The sequence below is a fragment of the Oncorhynchus mykiss genome, chromosome 7 (genome assembly GCF_013265735.2).
Source record: "Oncorhynchus mykiss isolate Arlee chromosome 7, USDA_OmykA_1.1, whole genome shotgun sequence".
Taxonomy (NCBI): domain Eukaryota; kingdom Metazoa; phylum Chordata; class Actinopteri; order Salmoniformes; family Salmonidae; genus Oncorhynchus; species Oncorhynchus mykiss.
The window spans coordinates 42775320-42798601 of record NC_048571.1 but is presented as its reverse complement, the minus strand read 5'-3'; the positions used below and the strand labels follow the sequence as shown (position 1 = coordinate 42798601).

The 23282-nt window shown below is 40.5% G+C and overlaps 1 protein-coding gene across 1 annotated transcript; it reads left to right on the top strand.

Annotated features, from left to right (window-relative positions):
- Positions 1-5563: 5563 nt before the first annotated feature.
- On the top strand, positions 5564-23125 carry LOC110527792 (ADP-ribosylation factor-like protein 8B-A). Its single transcript, XM_021609307.2, has 7 exons — positions 5564-5770; positions 18219-18299; positions 18419-18492; positions 18752-18845; positions 18963-19030; positions 22647-22717; positions 22904-23125. Exons 1-7 carry the CDS (start codon positions 5648-5650, stop codon positions 22951-22953), a joined length of 561 nt encoding a protein of 186 aa, XP_021464982.1. The 5' UTR covers positions 5564-5647; the 3' UTR covers positions 22954-23125.
- The last annotated feature ends 157 nt before the right edge of the window (positions 23126-23282 follow it).

Sequence of the window (23282 nt, the reverse complement as noted above, 5' to 3'; positions counted from 1 at the left end):
AACCCTTGCCGTCCAAAACGTCCTCCCATGTCCATTCCTCTTTACGCTGCTCCTGCTGCCTTTCACAACGCCGCTTGGTCCTGTTGTGGTGGGTGATTCTGTAACGGCTTTCTTTGGGTGAAGTAAAGTCGGACCAAAACGCAGCGTTGTGATGATTCATGTTTCTTTAATAAAGAAAAAACTATACATGAATAAACTACAAAAAAAAGAACGTAATGAGAAAACCGAAACAGCCTAAACTGGTGCAAACTAACACAGACAGGAAAAAGGACAATCACCCACAAACACACAGTGAAACCCAGGCTACCTAAATATGGTTCCCAATCAGAGACAATGACTAACACCTGCCTCTGATTGAGAACCATATCAGGCCAGACATAGAAATAGACAAACAAGGCATCCAACATAGAATGCCCACCCAGCTCACGTCCTGACCAACACTAAAACAAGGAAAACACACACGAACGATGGTCAGAACGTGACACTTGGTGGTTCCAAACTTCTTCCATATAAGAATGACGGAGGCCACTGTGTTCTTGGAGACCATCAATGCTGCAGAAATGTTTTGGTATCCTTCCCCAGATCTGTGCCTCGACATAATCTTGTCTCGGAGCTCTACATACAATTAATTCGACCACATGGTTTGGTTTTTGCTCTGACATGTACTGTCAACTGTGGGACGTTATATAGACAGGTGTGTGCATTTCCAAATCATGGCCAATCAATTGAATTTACCACAGGTGGACTACAATCAAGTTGTATAAACATCTCAAGGATGATCAATGGAAAGAGGATGCACCTGAGCTCAATTTCGAGTCTCATAGCAAAGGGTCTGAATACTTATGTAAATAAGTTATTTCCGTTTTTAATTTTTAATAAACGTGCAAACATTTTTGGCAGTTATTTGCTTAACAATCACTGGGTGACAAAATGTAATGACCCCCACACCCCTAGTCATGTGTATGTCAGCCAGTCTGCTTTTCAGTTTACCCTTTTCAGCTGTGATTTTAGCATGGAAATCTTGGTGGGGCAAACAAATCCCCCAAAAATAATATATGCATGCCAGCAAAGCCACTACACAATACTAAACAATACATTAATTGCACTATAACAGTGACAAACGGCACCCACAAACTCTTATGGCCTACAGAAAGCTGTCCAAAACAGCAGAGTCCCAACACCTAACCACTGCTACACCGGGCTATCAGCGGAGCCTTGTCTGGCAGCGAAACATTTCATTCAGCCTCATTTACTGCCTTTTTAAAAATCATAGTTGATATGGCTGACTTGTTTAAACAAATGTGGTTTCTACTGACAATTGAGATTTACAAACTATGGCATAAGAGAAAAACAAGCCATTAAGAGGCAATCCGTAATTTCGTTTAAGACATTAATGAGCGAGCTACGATGGACGTTGTCAATAGAACCATTTGTTCACGACTTTTGAAATGTACAGCGACAGAATTCAGAACATGGGCCATTCTTACAGTATTCTCCCTGTACACCACGTCAGAATCGTAGAATAAATAACGGGGGCATATAAGCAGACAACGAAAGCGCTTACAGTATTCAATGATTACTTTTCTCTAAAACAGGCTATAGGCTACATGGGCACCACCAAGTCAGAACAGTATGTAAAATTAAGAGGGGAAAAGGGACCAAATGATTAGCGTGAGGCACATGGGCTACTAACAGCTTACTACCTAACATACACGTAGTATTACTTTCTTAGCTACAGTATACATATCTCAACAAGGTGAGTCCAAAAATGTCAGGGAGATACAGTGCCTTGCGAAAGTATTTGGCCCCCTTGAACTTTGCGACCTTTTGCCACATTTCAGGCTTCAAACATAAAGATATAAAACTGTATTTTTTGTGAAGAATCAACAACAAGTGGGACACAATCATGAAGTGGAACGACTTTTATTGGATATTTCAAACTTTTTTAACAAATCAAAAACTGAAAAATTGGGCGTGCAAAATTATTCAGCCTCCTTAAGTTAATACTTTGTAGCACCACCTTTTGCTGCGATTACAGCTGTAAGTCGCTTGGGGTATGTCTCTATCAGTTTTGCACATCGAGAGACTGAATTTTTTTCCCATTCCTCCTTGGTTGGATGGAGAGCATTTGTGAACAGCAGTTTTCAGTTCTTTCCACAGATTCTCGATTGGATTCAGTTCTGGACTTTGACTTGGCCATTCTAACACCTGGATATGTTTATTTTTGAACCATTCCATTGTAGATTTTGCTTTATGTTTTGGATCATTGTCTTGTTGGAAGACAAATCTCCGTCCCAGTCTCAGGTCTTTTGCAGACTCCATCAGGTTTTCTTCCAGAATGGTCCTGTATTTGGCTCCATCCATCTTCCCATCAATTTTAACCATCTTCCCTGTCCCTGCTGAAGAAAAGCAGGCCCAAACCATGATGCTGCCACCACCATGTTTGACAGTGGGGATGGTGTGTTCAGCTGTGTTGCTTTTACGCCAAACATAACGTTTTGCATTGTTGCCAAAAAGTTCAATTTTGGTTTCATCTGACCAGAGCACCTTCTTCCACATGTTTGGTGTATCTCCCAGGTGGCTTGTGGCAAACTTTAAACGACACTTTTTATGGATATCTTTCAGAAATGGCTTTCTTCTTGCCACTCTTCCATAAAGGCCAGATTTGTGCAATATACGACTGATTGTTGTCCTATGGACAGAGTCTCCCACCTCAGCTGTAGATCTCTGCAGTTCATCCAGAGTGATCATGGGCCTCTTGGCTGCATCTCTGATCAGTCTTCTCCTTGTATGAGCTGAAAGTTTAGAGGGACGGCCAGGTCTTGGTAGATTTGCAGTGGTCTGATACTCCTTCCATTTCAATATTATCGCTTGCACAGTACTCCTTGGGATGTTTAAAGCCTGGGAAATCTTTTTGTATCCAAATCCGGCTTTAAACTTCTTCACAACAGTATCTCGGACCTGCCTGGTGTGTTCCTTGTTCTTCATGATGCTCTCAGCGCTTTTAACGGACCTCTGAGACTATCACAGTGCAGGTGCATTTATACGGAGACTTGATTACACACAGGTGGATTGTATTTATCATCATTAGTCATTTAGGTCAACATTGGATCATTCAGAGATCCTCACTGAACTTCTGGAGAGAGTTTGCTGCACTGAAAGTAAAGGGGCTGAATAATTTTGCACGCCCAATTTTTCAGTTTTTGATTTGTTAAAAAAGTTTGAAATGTCCAATAAATGTCGTTCCACTTCATGATTGTGTCCCACTTGTTGTTGATTCTTCACAAAAAATACAGTTTTATATCTTTATGTTTGAAGCCTGAAATGTGTCAAAAGGTCGCAAAGTTCAAAGGGGCCGAATACTTTCGCAAGGCACTGTATAGCCATAGTGATCAACTGCAATGCACTGATTGAGTGGATATCACAGAATGTGATTAGATGTGGTAGTTGCAGCAGGAGTTAAATATTTGGGTGTGAGAGATTTTAGTGCAGAAGATCTACAGGAAGTTTAGAGAGAAGGGGTTCCATCCTCCCAGGTCGAAATCCTGGTGTACGATTGTTTAGTGTGGGATGGGGTGGTGGGTTTTTTGGGATAGTGTATAGGCAAAGGTTTATATATTGGTGTATTTAAAGATTCTCATTACCCTTTTGCATAAATTCTTTTTAGAGACCAAATTGTCTAATCCGCACTCTGACCTGCGAAATGCAACACACGAATACAAAGCTAATTGGTTGTTAGCAGTTGCAAGTCATATGACAGTGCACACTTGTGCAAACCAGTGGTGCACACCACAACCAATGATTTATCTATACACTAGATGACTTATAGGGTGTGCTGTGTTAAAATAACTGTGCCTTCATTTTGGCACTCCTTCACCAGTGAAAAAAATATATTTTGAAAGCTGTAGAAATGCATTTATTGATGTCCTCATTCGTTTTTGCCACATGTATTCTATTAGACACCTTAATGCATACTTTTAAATGATATTATGTGAGCTAAACATACACAGAAAAAAAGTAAATACTAATTACTAATGCTACTGTCCCAACTATAACAAAATACTTAAATACATGTATTTTTTTGTTGTCTTTGAAACATTTAATTGAATACTATAGAATTCCATTCATTCCTACGGAGGACTGCTCCTAGTAGGCATTGCAAATATGGCCGACCGGTGGCTTCAAAGCCTCTAAGTGGTCAATTCATTCCCATCGTTGGCCCCAACACTGAGGGGGTTTGATTAATCTCGCTGGGTCCCTGTGCACCCAGGCTGCCTCCCAAGCTCACAACAATTTAGAACGTGTAGTAATTAGTAGGGAAGTGGATGCTGAGTTCGAATTAAGCAGTGCATCAAGTACATTTGGTGAAGATTAATGTTCTGAATGGACAACAGTAATATTGAAAACTGGAACAAAAAGGAAATTGTCTAAAATTGAAGTGGAAAATAATTGTGTAAATTACAATGAAACGCGTTTTGTTGGGATGCGTTTGTTGAGTAAGGATGCATATGTGGGAAACCCGTTTGAGGTGTAGAAAATGGGGAAGTATGCCCTTGGAAAGGTAGAGTCTGTCAGAGTGATCCAGGAGTGGTCTTATTTTGTTTTGTTGTATTTCTGAAGAGCAGAGGAAGATTACAGTGGGCCTCAAAAGAATTAGGACAATAAAAGTTTTGTGTTTTGAACTTCGGAGTAGAGCATCCGTCAAAGGAGTCATCTCAGGGGTGACGATGGATGTTCAGGTTGAATACCTGTGAATACCTGCATTTGAAGCTTGGTTATGTAAGACACGCCGTAAAAGCTTTCGTCCCAAAACCAAAGCAGAGTAAGATTTGTAAAGGATTTGGCCATGTTTCAAATGTGTGCAGACGAACAGTGGGGATCTGGTGGGTATCATTATCCGGAGCTCCTGGGGTGCCATGTGAAGGAAATTGAGGTGGCAAAAGTTAGAGTGGTCAATTGAATCTCCTATGTGGAGGTGATTAATAGAAATGAGAAAACAAGTGAAGCTAGTGAAGAGATGGTACTGGAAACACCACAGTCTGTAGTAAATGTTTGCTGCCAGACAAAAGATACCTTGTGTGTTAAAAGGGTGGATTTTGTTGCATTCATTTTCACAGTTATAAACTGTACAGCACAAGTCTCAAATAAGTCAAAGAAACTAGACAATATTGTGGCTGGGAATTTTACATCGAACGACTTGCAAGGAGACGTGCTGGCGCCGGAAGACCTGCCCTCTCAGGTTCCCCTTGAGCCTGTGTAGCGATTATATCTGTTTTATGTATTTGTTTTTTTTAACAGAAAAGTTGTTTGATTTATTTATTTTAAAAAAATGTTTTGGGAGAATCATGTTTCCATTACATTGTGTGATCGCCAATATACCATATAATAAGTAATTCATAGAATTCTGTGTTTTCCCACGAAAAGTGATTGCTTTTGATAAAAACGCTATATCTGCCTAGAAGATTCTAACATTTACTTTCTGGAAAAGAGCTATATGTTTCTGTACAGCGCACCATGCTGCCTTGTTGACAAAATGAGAAGGGCACTCTTCCCTCCCCGCTTACGCCCGGTGCCCCACCGCTTAGCATAATCGAATCCTCCCACTGCCAGCTTTCTGCCGAAGTTCAGTGGGAATATCAAATTCAAGATGCTGACACTTATAAACCGGCTTTTGGACTGGTTTAAGTCCCTCTTTTGGAAAGAGGAGATGGAGTTAACCCTGGTTGGACTTCAATACTCGGGGAAAACGACATTTGTTAATGTGATAGCTGTAAGTTTTTATTGTGCTGCTGTGCTGGCTAATGTTAACACTAGCTAGCGATATGCAATATCAACTTAGCTAGTATCGTAAAGTTATCCAGCTAGCCACCGTTAACGTACAATTAAGCATAGCTAATTAGTATACCTTAAACTTACTGTACTAGTTTGTAAGGTTAGCTAGCTATAGCCGGTAACTAGCTAGTTAGCTAACGTTATATGTATGTTGATATTTGTTTGATGGCGATTAGAAGCAGAGGACTACGTTAGCTAGCTAACCACTTTATTGGAATTTGGCTACAGATCATGTTTTTCTCCCTAGACTAGGTTTCTTTCTAAAACATCTGGATTAACTAGCTAGCCACGTTAGCTGTCAACTTTTCATGTTTACAACTTGGCTAGCTAGTTAGCTGCCTAGCCCTTATCTTCCCAGAGAGTAGGCCCAATTGTTGGTCATCACAGACTGTCAAGTGTTATGCCGCGTTCAAAACAACTGGGACCTCGGAAAATAGGTGGTCAAACCATGACGTCAGTAATGTTCCGGTCGGAAAGTCGGAGCTCTAGAAAGTGGCCCGAGTTACCAAGTTGGAATTCCGAGTTGGATGACAGTTCAAAATGATTTTTTCCGAGTTCCCAGTTGTTTTGAACTACAGTAGATTTCAGATGATGATATTTATTGTGGTGGCATCATTGTACAGAGGTGGATTTCCCATTGATGTACACGGCTACATTGAACATTGTGCAGACCAGACGTCACACGGCCTCTGAGGCTGTCACACGGCCTCTGAGGCTGTCACACGGCCTCTGAGGCTGTATCCGACCTAAACAGCAGAGAAGTTTGGCCCTTCAACACTCTCAATGATGTTTACTTTCTGCATCTATAGTACCAGTCATAAGTTAGGACACACCTACTCATTCCAGGGTTTTTCTTAATTTTTTACAATTTTCTACATTGTAGAAAAACAGTGAAGACATCAAACTATGAAATAACACATATGGAATCATGTAGTAACCAAAAACATGTTAAACAAATCAAAATATATTTTATATTTGAGATTCTTCAAAGTAGCCACAGCTGTGCCCACTCCTGGCATTCTCTCAACTAGCTTCATGAGGTAGTCACCTGGAATGCATTTAAATGAACAGGTGTGCCTTGTTAGAAGTTAAGAAGGAAAGAAATTCCACAAATTAACAAGGTGGAGGTGGTATACAGAAGATAGCCCTATTTGGTAAAAGACCGAATCCATATTATGACAAGAACAGCTCAAATAAGCAAAGAGAAACGACAGTCCATGATTACTTTAAGACTTGAATGTCAGTCAATGTGGAAAATTTGAATGAGTATCTGTCCCAACATTTGACTGGTACTGTATGTCATATCTACCTTTTAAAATTATTTTTTAAATACTAATCTTACTGTCCCCACTACAACAAACAAATACTAAAATACTCTAATTTTGTCCTTGAAACATTTTATTGAATTACTGTAGAATTCCATTCATTCCTATGAGGAGGAATTGCCAATATGAGGACCGGTGGCTTCAACGCCTTGAATTGGCCAATACGTAGCATCAACAATCCGGGGTTTTCTACAGTGCCTTCAGAAAGTATAAATACCCCTTGACTTATTTCACATTATGTTACAGCCTGCATACAAAATATATTAAATAGATTTTTTTCTCTCACCCATCTACACACCAGAGTTCCCATTAGTTGTTTTTTGCCACAAAAAAAAGTAGAAAATATGATTGATAAATTGAACACCTGCCAATTGCGAGCATTTCACTTGCATTTGTCAATAAAAATAGTCAAGTATGACCACATGTTATAGTAAAATAAATGCTGCGGTAGATGTTTTCAAAGTATTTATTCCGCTTTGTTTCATAGCTTGTAAATTAATCACACAAAGTCAAAGAACTATGAGTCCTATATAGCCTATTCCAGCACGTGCTGCAACACTGCCTGGCTGGGTGCTGTGCGTCTGAAGAGCTAAGTGAAAGATTAATTTTTAGAAGCGCACAGGTATAAAAGTTGGTCTAATTTCCTTGACACGAAAGCTTACTGAAGTGAGACTTTGTCCTTGTGTTTCTTGGAAATATACATTTTGTTCACAAGCTAGTTTTTTGTTTGTTTTATTAGGATCACCATTAGCTGTTAGCTGCAAAAGCAGTATCTTCTCTTCCTGAGATCTACACAAGGTTGTTTTCTATGTTTGAGTTTCAACTGATATGGAAGAGAAGACAACACTTCCACTAGTCATACTCAGTCTCACAGGCAGAAACATTACAAATCATGCTGATCAGTTTTTTTGTGTGTTGATGTAATTGTAGCTCAACTAAAATATTTTGGCTACTAAAAAATCTGAGTGATTGATTGGTAGTTGTTTTAATCTTCCTGCCACAGGGGCTGGTGGACCAAAAAGGAAATTGTATGCCCTGATGTTGGGTCAGTGCCACTTAAAAGTTTGTTTTGGGGCAATTTCCTACACTATACACGCTCAGCCATGCAATGAACATTTTTTGCCAACAGTGATTTGAGGTTTATATTATTAGCCTAAATTATGAGTAGTGGGCTATCTTACATACTTCTGCAAATGCGATGATGGATGAAATGCTTTATTATAAAGGTGCATTTTTATGGTTAACATTTGCTTCCCCAAATTTGAAACTCATGCTCCGTCTATGCATACTCTAGTGATTTCGCTGTTCGTTAATTGTCTTATTGGCTGAGGAAAAGTAAATGTGGACAGTAACATCTTCAAAGTGCATGTTAAGGACACAAGTCATTGCATTCTCGACTTACCATCATCCAAATGTGTTTTTTTTTCTCATTCTGAGCACCGCGGGTGGACACGCTCATCAGGTTACACACCCAATGCATATGGGCATGGTCAATTTCTCAAATGTCCAGTAAATTAAAATGTCTGGAACCACATTTTAATAAAGGAAACCCTGCTACACATAATGACAGTGAAAACATACTTTTTTTGCAAATGTATTGAAAATGAGTTACAGAAATCTCATTTACAGAAATATTTACAGCCCTTTGCTATGACACTCCAAATTGAGCTCAGGTGTATCCAATTTCCTTTGATCATCCTTGATGTCACTACAACTTGATTGGAGACCATCTGTGGCCCATTCAATTGGTTAGACATGCACACCTGTCTATATAAGGTCCCAACGTTGACAGTGTCAGATCAGAAACTAGACCATGAGGTCCATGGAAAAATTGTGATGAGCCATATCTGGAGAAGTGTAATTTTTTTCTAGACTGTTAAGTGTCTGAGATCACAGTGGTCTCCATCATTGGGACATTGAAAAAATATGGAACTGTCTAGAGCTGGCCGTCCCAACAAACTGAGCAACCGGGCAAGAAGGATCTTGGTCAGGGAGGTGACCAAGAACCCAATGACTACAGAGTTCCTTGGCTGAGATGGGAGAACTTACCAGAAGGACAATAGTTTCTACAGCACTTCACCAATCTGGGCTTTATGGGAGAGTAGCCAGATGGAAGCAACTGCTGAGAACGCCTGGAATTTGAAAAAAAAAAACACAAATATTCTGAGCATAAGGCAAAATATTCTGTGGTCTGATGAGATAATGCGAAGTGCCATGTCTGGAGAAAAAAACAAGCACAGCTCATCACCTTTCTAACACCATCTTCACTGTGAAGCATGGTGGTGGCAGCATCATGCTATGGGGATGCTTTTCAGTAGCAGGGACTGGGAGACTGGTAAGGATAGAGGGAACCATGAATGGAGCCAAATACAGGAAAACTCTTGATGAGAACCTGCTTCCGACTGCAAACGACCTTCAACTGGGGGCGAAGATTTACATTCCAACAGGACAATGATCCTAAGCATACAGCCAAAGCAATGCTGGAATGGCTTCAGAACAAGAATGTGAAAGTAGGGCTGGACGTTATGGCCAAAATATAATGTTTTAAAAGAATTAAGGTATTTTACGTTTTTGATTATTACAAGTTTTAAATATGCTTTGAGTAGTTCATGAACCTAGGGTGACAACACATTATACACGATTTCAATTGGGCTTTCTCCCTTCTGATTTATATACTGTTTTAATCCAACTTTAAACAACGAGAAATGTAAATCGACATTTTTGTACATTTCTGCATTTCCTGCACTTAGGTATTTCCACACTTGTGCCACGCAGGGCTGCATGATATGGGCAAAACTGTTGGAATCATGGGAATATAATAATAATAATTTTAGTTCTATAGTTGTAATATAGTGGGCGTCACCTTGAAATCATTGTTGTTTGACATGATAATGAATAAACCAGGAAGGAAATATTGAGTTTTATATATATAATATATAGTGTTGGTCATTGTTTCCAGGTGACACTAGTGTTACATTCCATGTTTTTCTTACCTTATATAGCTAACCAACATTCATGTTATACCTATTCCTCTCTCAGATAACGTTACACAAATAATATGCTTATCTAGGGGTACCAGGCTGTATTAGCTATCTACTTGTGCTCTGACTCTTAGCTGTCTAACTAGCTTGCTAAATGTACTAACTAGCGATTAGCATTATCAGCTAACAAGATTTAATTTAGTCACAACTTGCTAAGAAAAGACAAACTTGCAGACAGTAGTTTGCAGACAGTAAGATACACAAGGTAATTGTGTAATTGTAGAATGCTTGTGGAAAGCCAGCATAGTTTTCACCAACATGTTGACCATGGAGACTGCAGCGTGAATGGCAAGAAAGTGTTCATGACTCCATGGTCGAGCAACTGCTCTCTCCTTGAGTGACGGTGCAGGGCTTGGTGTGTGAAACGGCCTTCAGCAGGCTGAGGTAGAAAGAAGACTCAAGTAGCATACAGAGTAAACTCTAAAAACTGACATTACACCTGCCTGAGTTGCGTATCACATTTAACAAACCAAACCTTCAAATACCGTTATGGAAGCGAAAGTAACCGGTCCACGCATCAATACCGTTATATAGTAAAAAACTGTATAAAGCCTAACCCTATGTGAAAGGCCTTGAGTGGCACAGCCAAAGCCCAGACTTGAATCCCATTGTAAATCTGTGGAAAGACTTGGGGATTGCTGTTCACCACTGCTCCCCATCTAATTTAAACAGAGCTTGAGAAAATCTACAAGGAAGAATGGGAGAAAATCTCCAAATCCAGATGAGCAAAGCTGATACACACCTAAAATGACTCAAAGCTGTAATCGCAGCTAAGGGTGCTGTGTAAATGAGATTTCTGATTTCTATTTAATCCATTTTGAATTCATGCTGTAACAACAAATATGGAATAAGGGGTATGAATACTTTCTGCAGTCAAATATACATAATTAGTCATGACTCCTGATATGGACAGGTATAACTGAGTTCAGGAAGCAAGGATATGGTCCAGAGTTGGCGGGGTCCCCCTACTGCCACAGTGTCGTTGTCTTTGCTCCCTTTGACTCAAAGCCGTCTTTTCACCAGTTGTTGGTAAAACAAGCAGGACAGGGCCTCTTACGCAGTCACTAGTGTTGCAACTATGATTTCTCAAAAGCAGAAAATGGTGATCCTTTGTCCAGATTCTTTGGAAATTGTAATCCTTTCTTATTGGCATAGCAGCAGTTTGGATGTGCAAGATCAAAGACCGAAAGACGCTAGCTGATCAAAAGATTGTGAAAGGCAGTTGTAGGTCCAATAGAACAGTTCCAACAGAACAGAATGAACTTGATGACCTATGCCATGCTCTGACTCCCTTCAGCAGCATGCTTGCCTCAACACCAACACAATCTCTTTTTCTACTGTCATTGCTAACAAATATATCAGAAATGGATCAGGATTTGATACTTAAAGCTTCCAGGTAGCCTATAATTCCAGGTATGTCTTATAGGATGTAGAACGAGTAGGGTAGGTATACATATTAAGCCCACCAAAATCTATGTTTAGACATTTCTAACATAGAGTTGAAGTCGGAAGTTTACATACACCTTAGCCAAATAGATTTTAAACTCAGTCTCACAATTCCTGACATTTAATCCTAGTAAAAATTATCTGTCTCAGGTCAGTTAGGATTGCCACTTTATTTTAAGAATGTGAAATGTCTAGTGATTTTATTTAAGCTTTTATTTCTTTCATCACGTTCCCAGTGGGTCAGAAGTTTACATACACTCAATTAGTATTTGGTAGCGTTGCCTTTAAGTTGTTTAACTTGGGTCAAACGTTTCAGGTAGCCTTCCACAAGTTCCCCACAATAAGTTGGGTGAATTTTGGCCCATTCCTCCTGACAGAGCTGGTGTAACTGAGTCAGGTTTGTAGGCCTCCTTGCTAACACACACTTTTTCAGTTCTGCCCACACATTTTTGATTGGATTGAGGTCAGGGCTTTGTGATGGCCACTCCAATACCTTGACTTTGTTGTCCTTAAGCCATTTTGCCACAACTTTGGAAGTAAGCTTGGGGTCATTGTCCATTTGGAAGACCCATTTGCGACCAAGCTCTATCTTCCTGACTGATGTCTTGAGATGTTGCTTCAATATATCCACGTAATTTTCCATCCTCATGATGCCATATATTTTGTGAAGTGCACCAGTCCCTCCTGCAGCAAAGCACCCCCACAACATGATGCTGCAACCCCCGTGCTTCACAGTTGGGATGGGGTTCTTTGGCTTGCAAGCCTCCAAACATAACAATGCTCATTATGGCCAATCAGTTCTATTTTTGTTTCATCAGACCAGAAGACATTTCTCCAAAAAGTATGATATTTTTCCCTATGTGCAGTTGCAAACCGTAGTCTGGCTTTTTTTATGGCGGTTTTTGAGCAGTGTCTTCTTTTCTGAGCGGCCTTTCAGGTTATGTCAATATAGGACTTGTTTTACTGTGGATATAAACTCAGCAAAAAAAATAACGTCCCTTTTTTTCAGGACCCTGTCTTTCAAAGAAAATGTGTAAAAATCCAAATAACTTCACAGATCTTCATTGTAAAGGGTTTAAATACTGTTTCCCATGCTTGTTCAATGAACCATAAACAATTAATGAACCTGTGGAACAGTCGTTAAGACACTACAGACGTTAGGCAATTAAGGTTACAGTTATGAAAACTTAGGACATTAAAGATGCCTTTCTACTCACTCTGAAAAACACAAATGAAAGATGCCCAGGGCCCCTGCTCATCTGTGAATGTGCCTTAGGCATGCTGCAAGGAGGCATGAGGACTGCAGATGTGGCCAGGGCAATAAATTGCAATGTCCGTACTGTGAGACGCCTAACACAGCGCTACAGGTAGACAGGATGGACAGCTGATCGTCCTCGCAGTTGCAGACCACGTGTAACAACACCTGCACAGGATCGGTACATCTGAACATCACACCTGTGGGACAGGTACAGGATGGCAACAACAACTGCCCAAGTTATACCAGGAACGCACAACTGTCCGCAATAGGCTGAGAGAGGCTGGACTGAGGGCTTGTAGGCCTGTTGTAAGGCAGGTCCTCACCAGACATCACCGGCAACAACGTTGCCTATGGGCACAAACCCACCATTGCTGGACCAGACAGGACTGGCAAAAAGTGTTCTTCACTGACGATTCGCAGTTTTGTTTCACCAAGGGTGATGGTCAGATTCGCGTTTATCGTCGAAGGAACTGCCGTTACACTGAGGCCTCTACTCTGGAGCGGGATCGATTTGGAGGCGGAGGGTTCGTCATGGTAGGGGCGGTGTGTCACAGCATCATCGGACTGAGCTTGTTGTCATTGCAGGCAATCTCAATGCTGTGCGTTACAGGGAAGACATCTTCCTCCCTCATGTGGTACCTTCCTACAGGCTCATCCTGCCATGACCCTCCAGCATCACAATGTCATTAGCCGTACTGCTCGTTCTGTGCGTGATTTCCTGCAAGACAGGAATGTCAGTGTTCTGCCATGACCAGCAAAGAGCCCAGATCTCAATCCCATTGATTATGTCTGGGACCTGTTGGATTGGACGGTGAGGGCTAGGGCCATTCCCCCCCAGAAATGTCCGGGAACTTGCATGTGCTTTGGTGGAAGAGTGGGGTAACATCTCACAGCAAGAACTGGCAAATCGGTTGCAGTCCATGAGGAGGAGATGCACTGCAGTACTTAATGCAGCTGGTGGCCAAACCAGATACTGACTGTTACTTTAGATTTTGACCCCCCCCCTTTGTTCAGGGACACATTAATCCATTTTTGGATTGACTGAGTTTCAGTTGTTGAATCTTGTTATTTTCCTACAAATATTTACACTTGTTAAGTTTGCTGAAAATAAACGCATTTGACAGTGAAAGGACGTTTCTTTTTTTGCTGAGTTTAGATACTTTTGTACTTGTTTCCTCCAGCATCTTCATAAGGTCCTTCGCTGTTGTTCTTCGATTGATTTTCACTTTTCGCACCAAGTACGTTCATCTTTAGGAGACAGAACGCGTCTCCTTCCTGAGCGGTATGACGGCTCCGTGGTCCCATGGTGTTTATACTTGCGTACTATTGTTTGTACAGATGAATGTGGTACCTTCAGGCATTTGGAAATTGCTTCCAAGGATGAACCAGACTTGTGGAGATCTACAATTTTTTTTGGCTGATTTCTTTTGATTTTCCCATGATGTCAAGCAAAGAGGCACTGAGATTGAATGTAGGCCTTGAAATACACCCACACAGGTACACCTCCAATTGACTCAAATTATGTCAATTAGCCTACCAGAAGCTTCTAAAGCCATGACATCATTTTCTCGAATTTCCCAAGCTGTTTAAAGGCACAGTCAATTTAGTGTATGTAAACTTCTGACCCACTGGAATTGTGAAACAGTGACTGATAAGTGAAATAATCTTTCTAAACAATTTTTGGAAAAATTACTTGTCATGCACAATGTAGATGTCCTAACCAACTTGCCAATATTATAGTTTGTTAACAAGATATTTGTGGAGTGATTGAAAAATGAGTTTTAATGACTCCAACCTAAGTGTGTGTAAACTTCCGACTTCAACTGTGGAGATGCAATGAAAGATTAATATGACTTAATTTTTTTCGGTGCGATAAAAATTATTGATAAAATATGTGAAAGTTTGGACTGGACTTAATCGGTACAGAATGTATCCTTTAAGCCCATTAGTGTTCCAAAAAAGCCCACTTCTTAAATAATCCTTTTTTTTTTCTCCAAAAGTCAAATTACAAACCGAGTTCTTATGTAAGCTTAAATTACAATTATCTCCCCTAAAGTTATTAAAATCAATTGATTATTACTATTCATCATGTAAGAAGTATTCATAATGGGGTGTCCGCAAAGATAATTTGGGGCTAGGATTTTGTTCTTGCCAACTAGTACATACCTTAAACTAATCATATACTTCAATGGAGTGTTCATTTGTTGAATCATGTGTGTTACTGCTTGGTTGGAACAAAAACCTTCACCCGTGCTGGCCCTCTGGGGATAAGACGCCATGCACAAACATCTTTTAATTACTTTTCTGAAAGCTGATTTACATTTGCTGTACTCCTATTCTTGTTAATTATACTGAACCAAAATATAAATGAAACATGCAACAATAAATGGTTTTTCTGAGTTTATAGTTCATATAAGGAAATCAGTCAATTGAAATAATTTCATTAGGCCCTAATCTATTGATTTCACATGACTGGGCAGGGGTGCAGCCATGGGTGGGCCTTGGAGGGCATAGGCCCACCCACTGGGGAACAAGGCCCAGCCAGTTTTTCCCCACAAGGGCTTTATTAGAGACAGAAATACTCCTCAGTTTCATCAGCTGTCCGGGTGGCTGGTCTCAGACAATCCCACAGGTGATGAAGCCTGAGGTGGAGGTCCTGGGCTGGCGTGGTTAAATTTAGCCTGCGGTTGTGAGGCCTGTTGGCCAAATACTCTAAAATTACGGAGGTGGTTTATGGTAGAGAAATTAGCCTTTAATTCTCTGGCAAAAGCTCTGGGGGTCATACCTGCAGTCAGCATGCCAAATGTACGCTCCCTCAACTTGCGACATCTGTGGCATTGTCCTGTGACACAACTACACCTTTTAGAGTTGCCTTTTATTGTCCCCAGCATAAGGTGCACCTGTGTAATGATCATGCTATTTAATTAGCTTCTTGATGTGCCACACCTGTCAGGTGGATGGATTATCTTGGCAATTGAGAAATTCTCACTAATAGGGATGTAAACCAATTTTGTGTGTAAAATTTGAAGCTTTTTGTGCATATGGAAAATGTCTGGGATCTTATTTCAGCTCATGAAACATGTGACCAACACCTTTTACATGTTGCGTTTATTTTTGTTCAGTGTAGTTCAACTTGTCTTCCTTAAGCCTGTCTGAAGACGTTTTTAAAATCTCCCTCTCTACTGTTGGACCAAAAAAAATGTAAACACCTAGACGAATGAGGGACAACAATATGACAATGTCCTGTCCCTAACTGCACAAGTAGTCCATTTTCTCGTCCCTCATTTGTTCTTTTTTTTTTCACCACTACTTGCAGGTCTTCTATCCATGATATCCTTCAACCTTGATCTTATTCTTATCTCTCTGTATCAATGACTACCTGTCCACTCCATACATCTTGGAGAGAGTACAGAGGCTTTCAGTTTTTGTAAAGGAACCATGGCTAGATGCATGATATGCATAATGGTAGTTTGAGTATTTTAATCAACTTAAATCTGAAGAAATGCTCAGGATATCAACACACAATCTCCATGTTTCAATGCATACTGGGCTTAATTGGATGATTGCAATGAATTATGTTAAAAAAATATTTTTTGAAAAGTTTCCTCAATATTTGGAAACCAATGGTCTGGGGTGTAAATATACACTATATACTACAATATTATGCAAAGTTAGTGTTGATAATATTGAACAATATTCATTTATTTACATTCTGTATAGAGGGTGCTACTTTTTATCTTTAAGCCCATCTGATAGTGATGTAAAATTGACAAAAAAAAAACCCATCTATTTATAACAAAGCAAGGTTAATTTAACAGTAATATAAGACAAATTGCATTAAATGTTAGCTGTGAATGCTTGATCTATTATATTTTTGTGGTTCACCAGTTATGTTGCCACTGTATTGACTGACATGTGGTACTGTTAGCATGAAAAACACTTTCAGTTGGCAAGAAATGGCATTCTAGATGGGTATTAAGTACTGTCATGTGCATATGTCAACACAGGAATCTCGTAATTTTACATTAAGCCAGATCACTTATCTGAGAAGATGCTACAAATATCTGAAAAATGTCTGAGTCGCCCCATACAAATATTTTTTGCAGCTTTGAAATTGGCCAATAGTAGGAACTTACACAACTGTCAATAACCTTAATAATAAAGCATCTGATTGGCTTAGAATGAAAATCTGGTATGGATACAACTAAATGAACTGGTTAAAACATTAAATAGCAGAAAGTGTTTATTTTTGTCTTTTGAATCCAAAGATTGAAGTGGGTTTAATGGGTACATGGGCTTAATAGGTACACTTACCCTAACTCTTCCACCAGTGCTGTAGTGAATGAGATACTTGCCGTTGATAGGGAAGTGCCCACGTGGTTGGTTGTAATCTGTTTGACTTGAGTAAAAAGGAGTAGGATGTGGGTGGTGGTTCCAGCTCGGCTCGTAATTAGACCTTTCGCACCCACTTCCTCTTATCCCTAGTCAAGTGACTAAGTCATGTGCTGTTGCATACTGTATATGCGCTAGACAAAGCATTGGCCTATTTCTTGCTGAGATACTGTTTGGATTACACAGACGGGGAAGAGGGCAGACATCAGAATGACTGAAATTATTTCCCTGCCCTATCGTCAAGAGTGTAGCCTGTGATTTAGGGTTGGCTAAAAATACACAATTTTCAGTGATCTTAGAATTATTATAGAAGATTGGGTCTGCATGCCAAACATATTTCCTCTAGAGCCCTCAGCCAACTTTGGATTTCGAAGTCGGTTCCACAGCTAAGTTAAGGTTACTAGGCCAAGGTCGGCGGTGAAGGTCGCCACTCAACCGACGCTAAGTAAGCGGACTAAGACTGTGTTGGAGTGGGGTCCAAGTCCCCCCTATGGGTTTAGGTGTGCGGCCGGGAGTCCGCACCTTTGTGGGGGGGGGGGGGGGGGGGGGGGGGGGTGCAATTTAATTATCAGGTAGAATAGAACCAGCAAGCGCCAGACCTCGTAGTTCTAGAGCAGTGTTTCCCAAGTTCAGTCCCCTCCCCTGATCTAGTCTGTGACCTTCACATGCCTTTAGGCCTAACGGAACTTGTGAAACTACCATGAACCTTTTGCACGTGATTATCTATTTTCTCAAATGGAATAACAGGAAATGTGCAAAATCTAGTAAACTACAATGAGGCCTAGGTTTGTCTGACATTCTTAGTAAGTATAGTGGCAATTCCAGATGACATCACATGCAATTTGACCTAGATTTTCTGTTTTGTTTATGTCAGCCCAGCTTGTACATCTAAAAATGTATCGACAGCCTTCTCTTCTTTTTCAGTCTGGGCAATTTAGTGAAGACATGATCCCAACAGTCGGATTCAACATGAGGAAGGTCACAAAAGGCAACGTTACCATCAAGGTAGGTCTTCAGTCACTACGGTGTGTCGGTTACTGTAATGTTCCGCAGTGACAATCTATACCAACTGCATGAGGAAATGAAAATACCTAGGCTAATTTTCGTTCTTCTGGTTTTCCCAGATCTGGGATATAGGAGGGCAGCCGAGGTTCAGGAGCATGTGGGAGCGCTACTGTCGGGGAGTTAACGCAATTGTGTGAGTATCTGAGTTTGGCCATTCCTGTCAGTCTGCATGGGTACAACTTGAAATGCGGGAAGAGGACAGAAATGCTGAAGATGGATTGTTCTGTTAGGGTTAGTTCAGTGGCTAGAAGTCGGTGTTCGAACATTGTGATGGGCAGGTTTTGTACACTTCCATTCCTTTTCAATATGCACAACACTTGTTCTTTTAGATTTTTGATGCAATTGTAAACTTGTGACCTGTTTAAAAAATAATAATTTAAAAAAACTTTTAGATATATGGTGGACGCAGCAGACCATGAGAAGGTGGAAGCTTCCAGAAATGAGCTACACAATTTGTTAGACAAGCCTCAGTTGCAAGGAATTCCTGTAAGTAGGCCTACACTCCAGAAACTGCTACGAACACATGTAAATGAGGGAGTTTCTTTATATGATCAGTCAGCAGACATTTCTGCCACACAAGATCTAAACTGTTATGCTTTTTAGGTTTTGGTGCTTGGCAACAAAAGAGATCTCCCCAGTGCTCTAGATGAGAAGCAGCTCATTGAAAAACTGTGAGTATAAAGATAAGGCAGTGTTGTAATACTCAAGTCCCAATTTTTTTGTTGTTGTTTTGTTTTCATGCCTTGGACTCTACCATGACTCAGACATGCCTTCTCGTGACTTCTCGGTATTTGCACTTTGATTGGATGGGCTACTATGTTACACAGAATATTAGCAGCACTGGGTTGTGCATAGCATCAAGGGTTCTGTCCTCTAGCAGTGGAAAGGACATGCCAAATCAGGCGTACACAGCCTACATCAGCTGGTGAGTTGCTGGGGAAGGAAAAAATGTTTGTGGGCAGGCAGGCTCCACTCCGCCTCCGATCAAAGGCTACATATTGTGCAAACAACATTTGCTTCCTCCTAGCCACCAGCCTACTGCTTTACGAAAATTGAAAACAATCGTATGGCGTTTAACCAGTTAAATATATCTAAATGTCATCAAATGTCATCTACGTCATCCCCAAAATGACGTTTATCATGAGAAGGCCATAAACAATAACTAGTAATGCTGCATACTCAAAAGAAAGGTTAAAATCTCACTTTTGAGGACACAAGCTCAAGTACAAATTATAAAAATATGAAATATTTTATGGTGAATTTCTTATTCAACAAAACTATGAATAAGACCTATGCTTTCTAAATATAGCATAATTTAATTATAAAACGACTAACTTCCTTAACTGTACAATATGTACATATGTGTGTTTAGAGTTCGAGAACAGTATCTTATTTTCGAATGGTTTCTCTTGATCAAAACGTCTCTTCGCATGGCTTAGAACGTCAGAGATCTAGCTTGGCTTCCTGAACTCACCTTTCATTTCATAGTAATCCTGTCCCTCTGTGACAGTGTTTTTTTTGTGTTTAAAATCTGAATGATTTTAGATTAAGGGCTATAAATCGATCTCCGAATGTGCTACCATGATGAAACGACTCTCTCCTGCTTATGATGTAACAATTGCAGGAATGTGCTTTGTCCGTGGCTGTGATATAGGGTTCAGCAAGGAGTTGATGGACAGTCGGAAGAGTGAATGAAATGGTAGGAGGGACATCCCAGCTTCAAGGGGTTTCAGATTTCACGTCGTGTTCATGTTCCGAAGAAATACTACTGTGTCAGTGGGAACAATTTGGATCTACGGTATCCACAGATCGATTTATAAGATAAAATGTTGATCGGAACTGGTACCAGAACCATGCAGGTCCTCTAAAAAGGAGACCTTACATCCTGAGGTTTTAATAGTAAAACAACAGTCTAGCTATTTTTCTCTCTCTCCCCTTGAATATAGAAAAGTAGGCTCTACCCTTCCTCTCTACCCTTCTGCTTTTCCCCCTGTATTCCATAGCCAGGTTCGATGAAGTCTAACTTTTAGTTTGCACTGCAACAAAATAAAATCAGTGAGCGATTACAAAAAAAGTACCTGAAAGCCTGACTTATCATTCCTTTATGTAATAAATAAGTATTGAAACACAGGTATTGAGTGTAGAACTGAGGTAGTGATCAATAGTAAATTAGTTGGGGGTTTTCATGAGGGAGTGGCGATATACTGACATTCTGTGGCGACTAGAAACTATTGCATAATAAGACCTATTATAAATTGATGGACTCGTGACTTGACCATTGGTGACCCGGACTTCAGCCATAGTGACTCGGACTTGAGTACAGGGGACTTGGGACTCGACTACAGCACTGGTATGAGTCGTTCCCTACCAGTAAACCCACAGCAGAGCGGAGGTAGTTTAACAACTCTAATTCTAACAGAATGACAGGAATGTCCCTCTCATTTTGCCTTGCCATTGCGAGTTAGGGCCTGTAGTGGCTAGGTTCTAACATTTCAAAAGGCCACTACTTTAGATGCTTTTACAAGGACTAGTTCAAACACTTTTCCCCAATTGAGAGAGTCTTGAGAGTTTTGTTCTTGTTGCAATTCATAATGTAATTCATTACTCGCACAGGAAGAACATCCAGATTTGTCACACAGATTCCAGTTGATGAATGGCATAACAAAGCAAGAGTTTATGGGTGTTCAAATCAAACTTTATTTGTCACATGCGCCGAAGACAACAAGTGTAGACTTTACCGTGAAATGCATACTTCCCTTAACCAACAGTGCAGTTCACTAAACCAATTCCAAGTGATATTGATGAAGTCAAAAAGGTATAATACAGCAAAGGTAAAGGATGAAATAAAACAAATATGAACGATAAAGTAAATGGTTCAAACGGCTGGAAAGTGTTTCTTTCCACGAGAGATTATGGCAACAACTAGATTTAGGCATACGTTGTGCCTCCTAACTTTTAAACAAAAGAGCTGTTCATTTGTCTTCCATGCTGTGACCTTGGATGCGCTTATTCACTTCAAGATGGGTACCCTAATGTGGTAGCAGGAGAAAGACGTTCATATCGCACACAATGACTCAGTCACATTTTCTATTTTTTTTAATCTACCCAACTGTTCAAAAGTTTGGGGTCACTTAGAAATGTCCTTGTTTTTGAAAGAAAAACACTTTTTTTTTGTCCATTTAAAATAACATCACATTGATCAGAAATACAGTGTAGACATTGTTAATGTTGTAAATTACTATTGTAGCTGGATTGTTTAAATGGAATACAGAGTACCGAGGCCCATAATCAACAACCATCACTCCTGTGTTCCAATGGCACGTTGTGTTAGCTAATCCAAGTTTATCATTTTAAAAGACTAATTGATCATTAGAAAACCCTTTTGCAATTATATTAGCACAGCTGAAAAATGTTGTCCTGATTAAAGAAGCAATAAAACTGGCCTTTTAGACTAGTTGAGTATCTGGAGCATCAGCATTTGTGTGTTCGATTACAGGCTCAAAATGGCCAGAAACAAAGTACTTTCTTCTGAAACTTGTCAGGCTATTCTTGTTCTGAGAAATGAAGGCGCTTACATCCGAGAAATTGCCAAGAAACTGAAGATCTCGAACAACGCTGTGTACTACTCCCGTCACAGAACATCGGGCTCTAACCAGAATAGAAAGATGAGTGGGAGGCCCCGGTGCACAACTGTGCAAAAGGACTAGTAGTGCATTAGAGTGTCAAGTTTGAGAAACAGACGCCTCACAAGTCCTCAACTGGCAGCTTCATTAAATAGCACTCGCAAAATACCAGTCTCAACGTCAACAGTGAAGAGGCGACTCCGGGATGCTGGCCATCTATTTGACGTTATTTTAATGGACAAAAATGTCTAAGTGACCTCAAACGTTTGAACAGTAGTGTATATATTTATGACCTTAACTATCTTGGAAGATTACAGTTACCATTCTTGAACATGAAGTTTGCTTTTATAAAGGGCTACTTTGCTGGAGGTTTTAAACATGTCTATCTTAATCTCACATCAGCAAAGAGCTAATGGTTTTTATTTTAGAGGAGGAGCAGTTATGATTTATACATTTCTTTTTTTGCCATTTTAATTTATTTTTATATATAGAAGCGTTGTTCTTACTGAACCATGGCCCTCGTTTTCCATTGAGAAACACTGCATTCTATTTTCTCGGTCACTTGTACCGAACTGCTATTAGAAATGATCCAGGTTTTCAAAATGAACCAGCTCCCTCTGCTGGCCAGTTCAACAGTTTCCTTTACCGCTCTTCCTTTCTACAGGAACTTGGCAGCTATTCAAGACCGAGAGATTTGCTGCTACTCTGTTTCCTGCAAAGAGAAAGACAACATGGGTGAGTAAGATGGTGACAGGAGGGTGACAGGTCTCGTTTGTGTCCCAGTGGAAGGCTGAAGGAGAGAGCACTACAACACTGTGCACCCAAAGTGGCTATATAGGTGTCCGTTGTTTCACCCATTCACCTGCTGTCTCCTGTTTCTCACGCTGACCCCCCCCCCCCCATGCCTCTCCTGCCTTCCAGATATCACACTGCAGTGGCTCATCCAACACTCAAAATCTCAGAGAAACTGAATGTACCGGAACTGCACCCTCCCAGCTCCATCTGCCATATTACCCTCATGCCACACCATGCTCACGCTGATGTATAGTTGTCCCTCCTAACTCAGTTGCTGCACTGTGCTGCTTGTGCCTCCCCCTGTTGTTGTTATCTCCCCACAACCCCTTGCACTACTACAAGATGGTACCCCCTGGTCTATATCATATTCCAAGGCCCATGAGTCACAGAATCGGCGTTGCACCTCCTCCAAGAGGGGCTACTTCAGTGTCCTGAACAGAGCGATTCAGTCTGCCTTCTGCGTCCTCCAGGCGGCACGGCAGATGTTTCCCAGGTCTGTAAGCCC

Bases quoted from the DNA above. Each gene is read 5' to 3' on its own strand.
- LOC110527792 (XM_021609307.2), top strand. From the start codon at position 5,648: ATGCTGACACTTATAAACCGGCTTTTGGACTGGTTTAAGTCCCTCTTT. The intron at 5,771-18,218 runs GTAAGTTTTTAT...CTTCTTTTTCAG, and splicing joins CATTTGTTAATGTGATAGCT to TCTGGGCAATTTAGTGAAGA. The intron at 18,846-18,962 runs GTAAGTAGGCCT...TATGCTTTTTAG, and splicing joins CTCAGTTGCAAGGAATTCCT to GTTTTGGTGCTTGGCAACAA.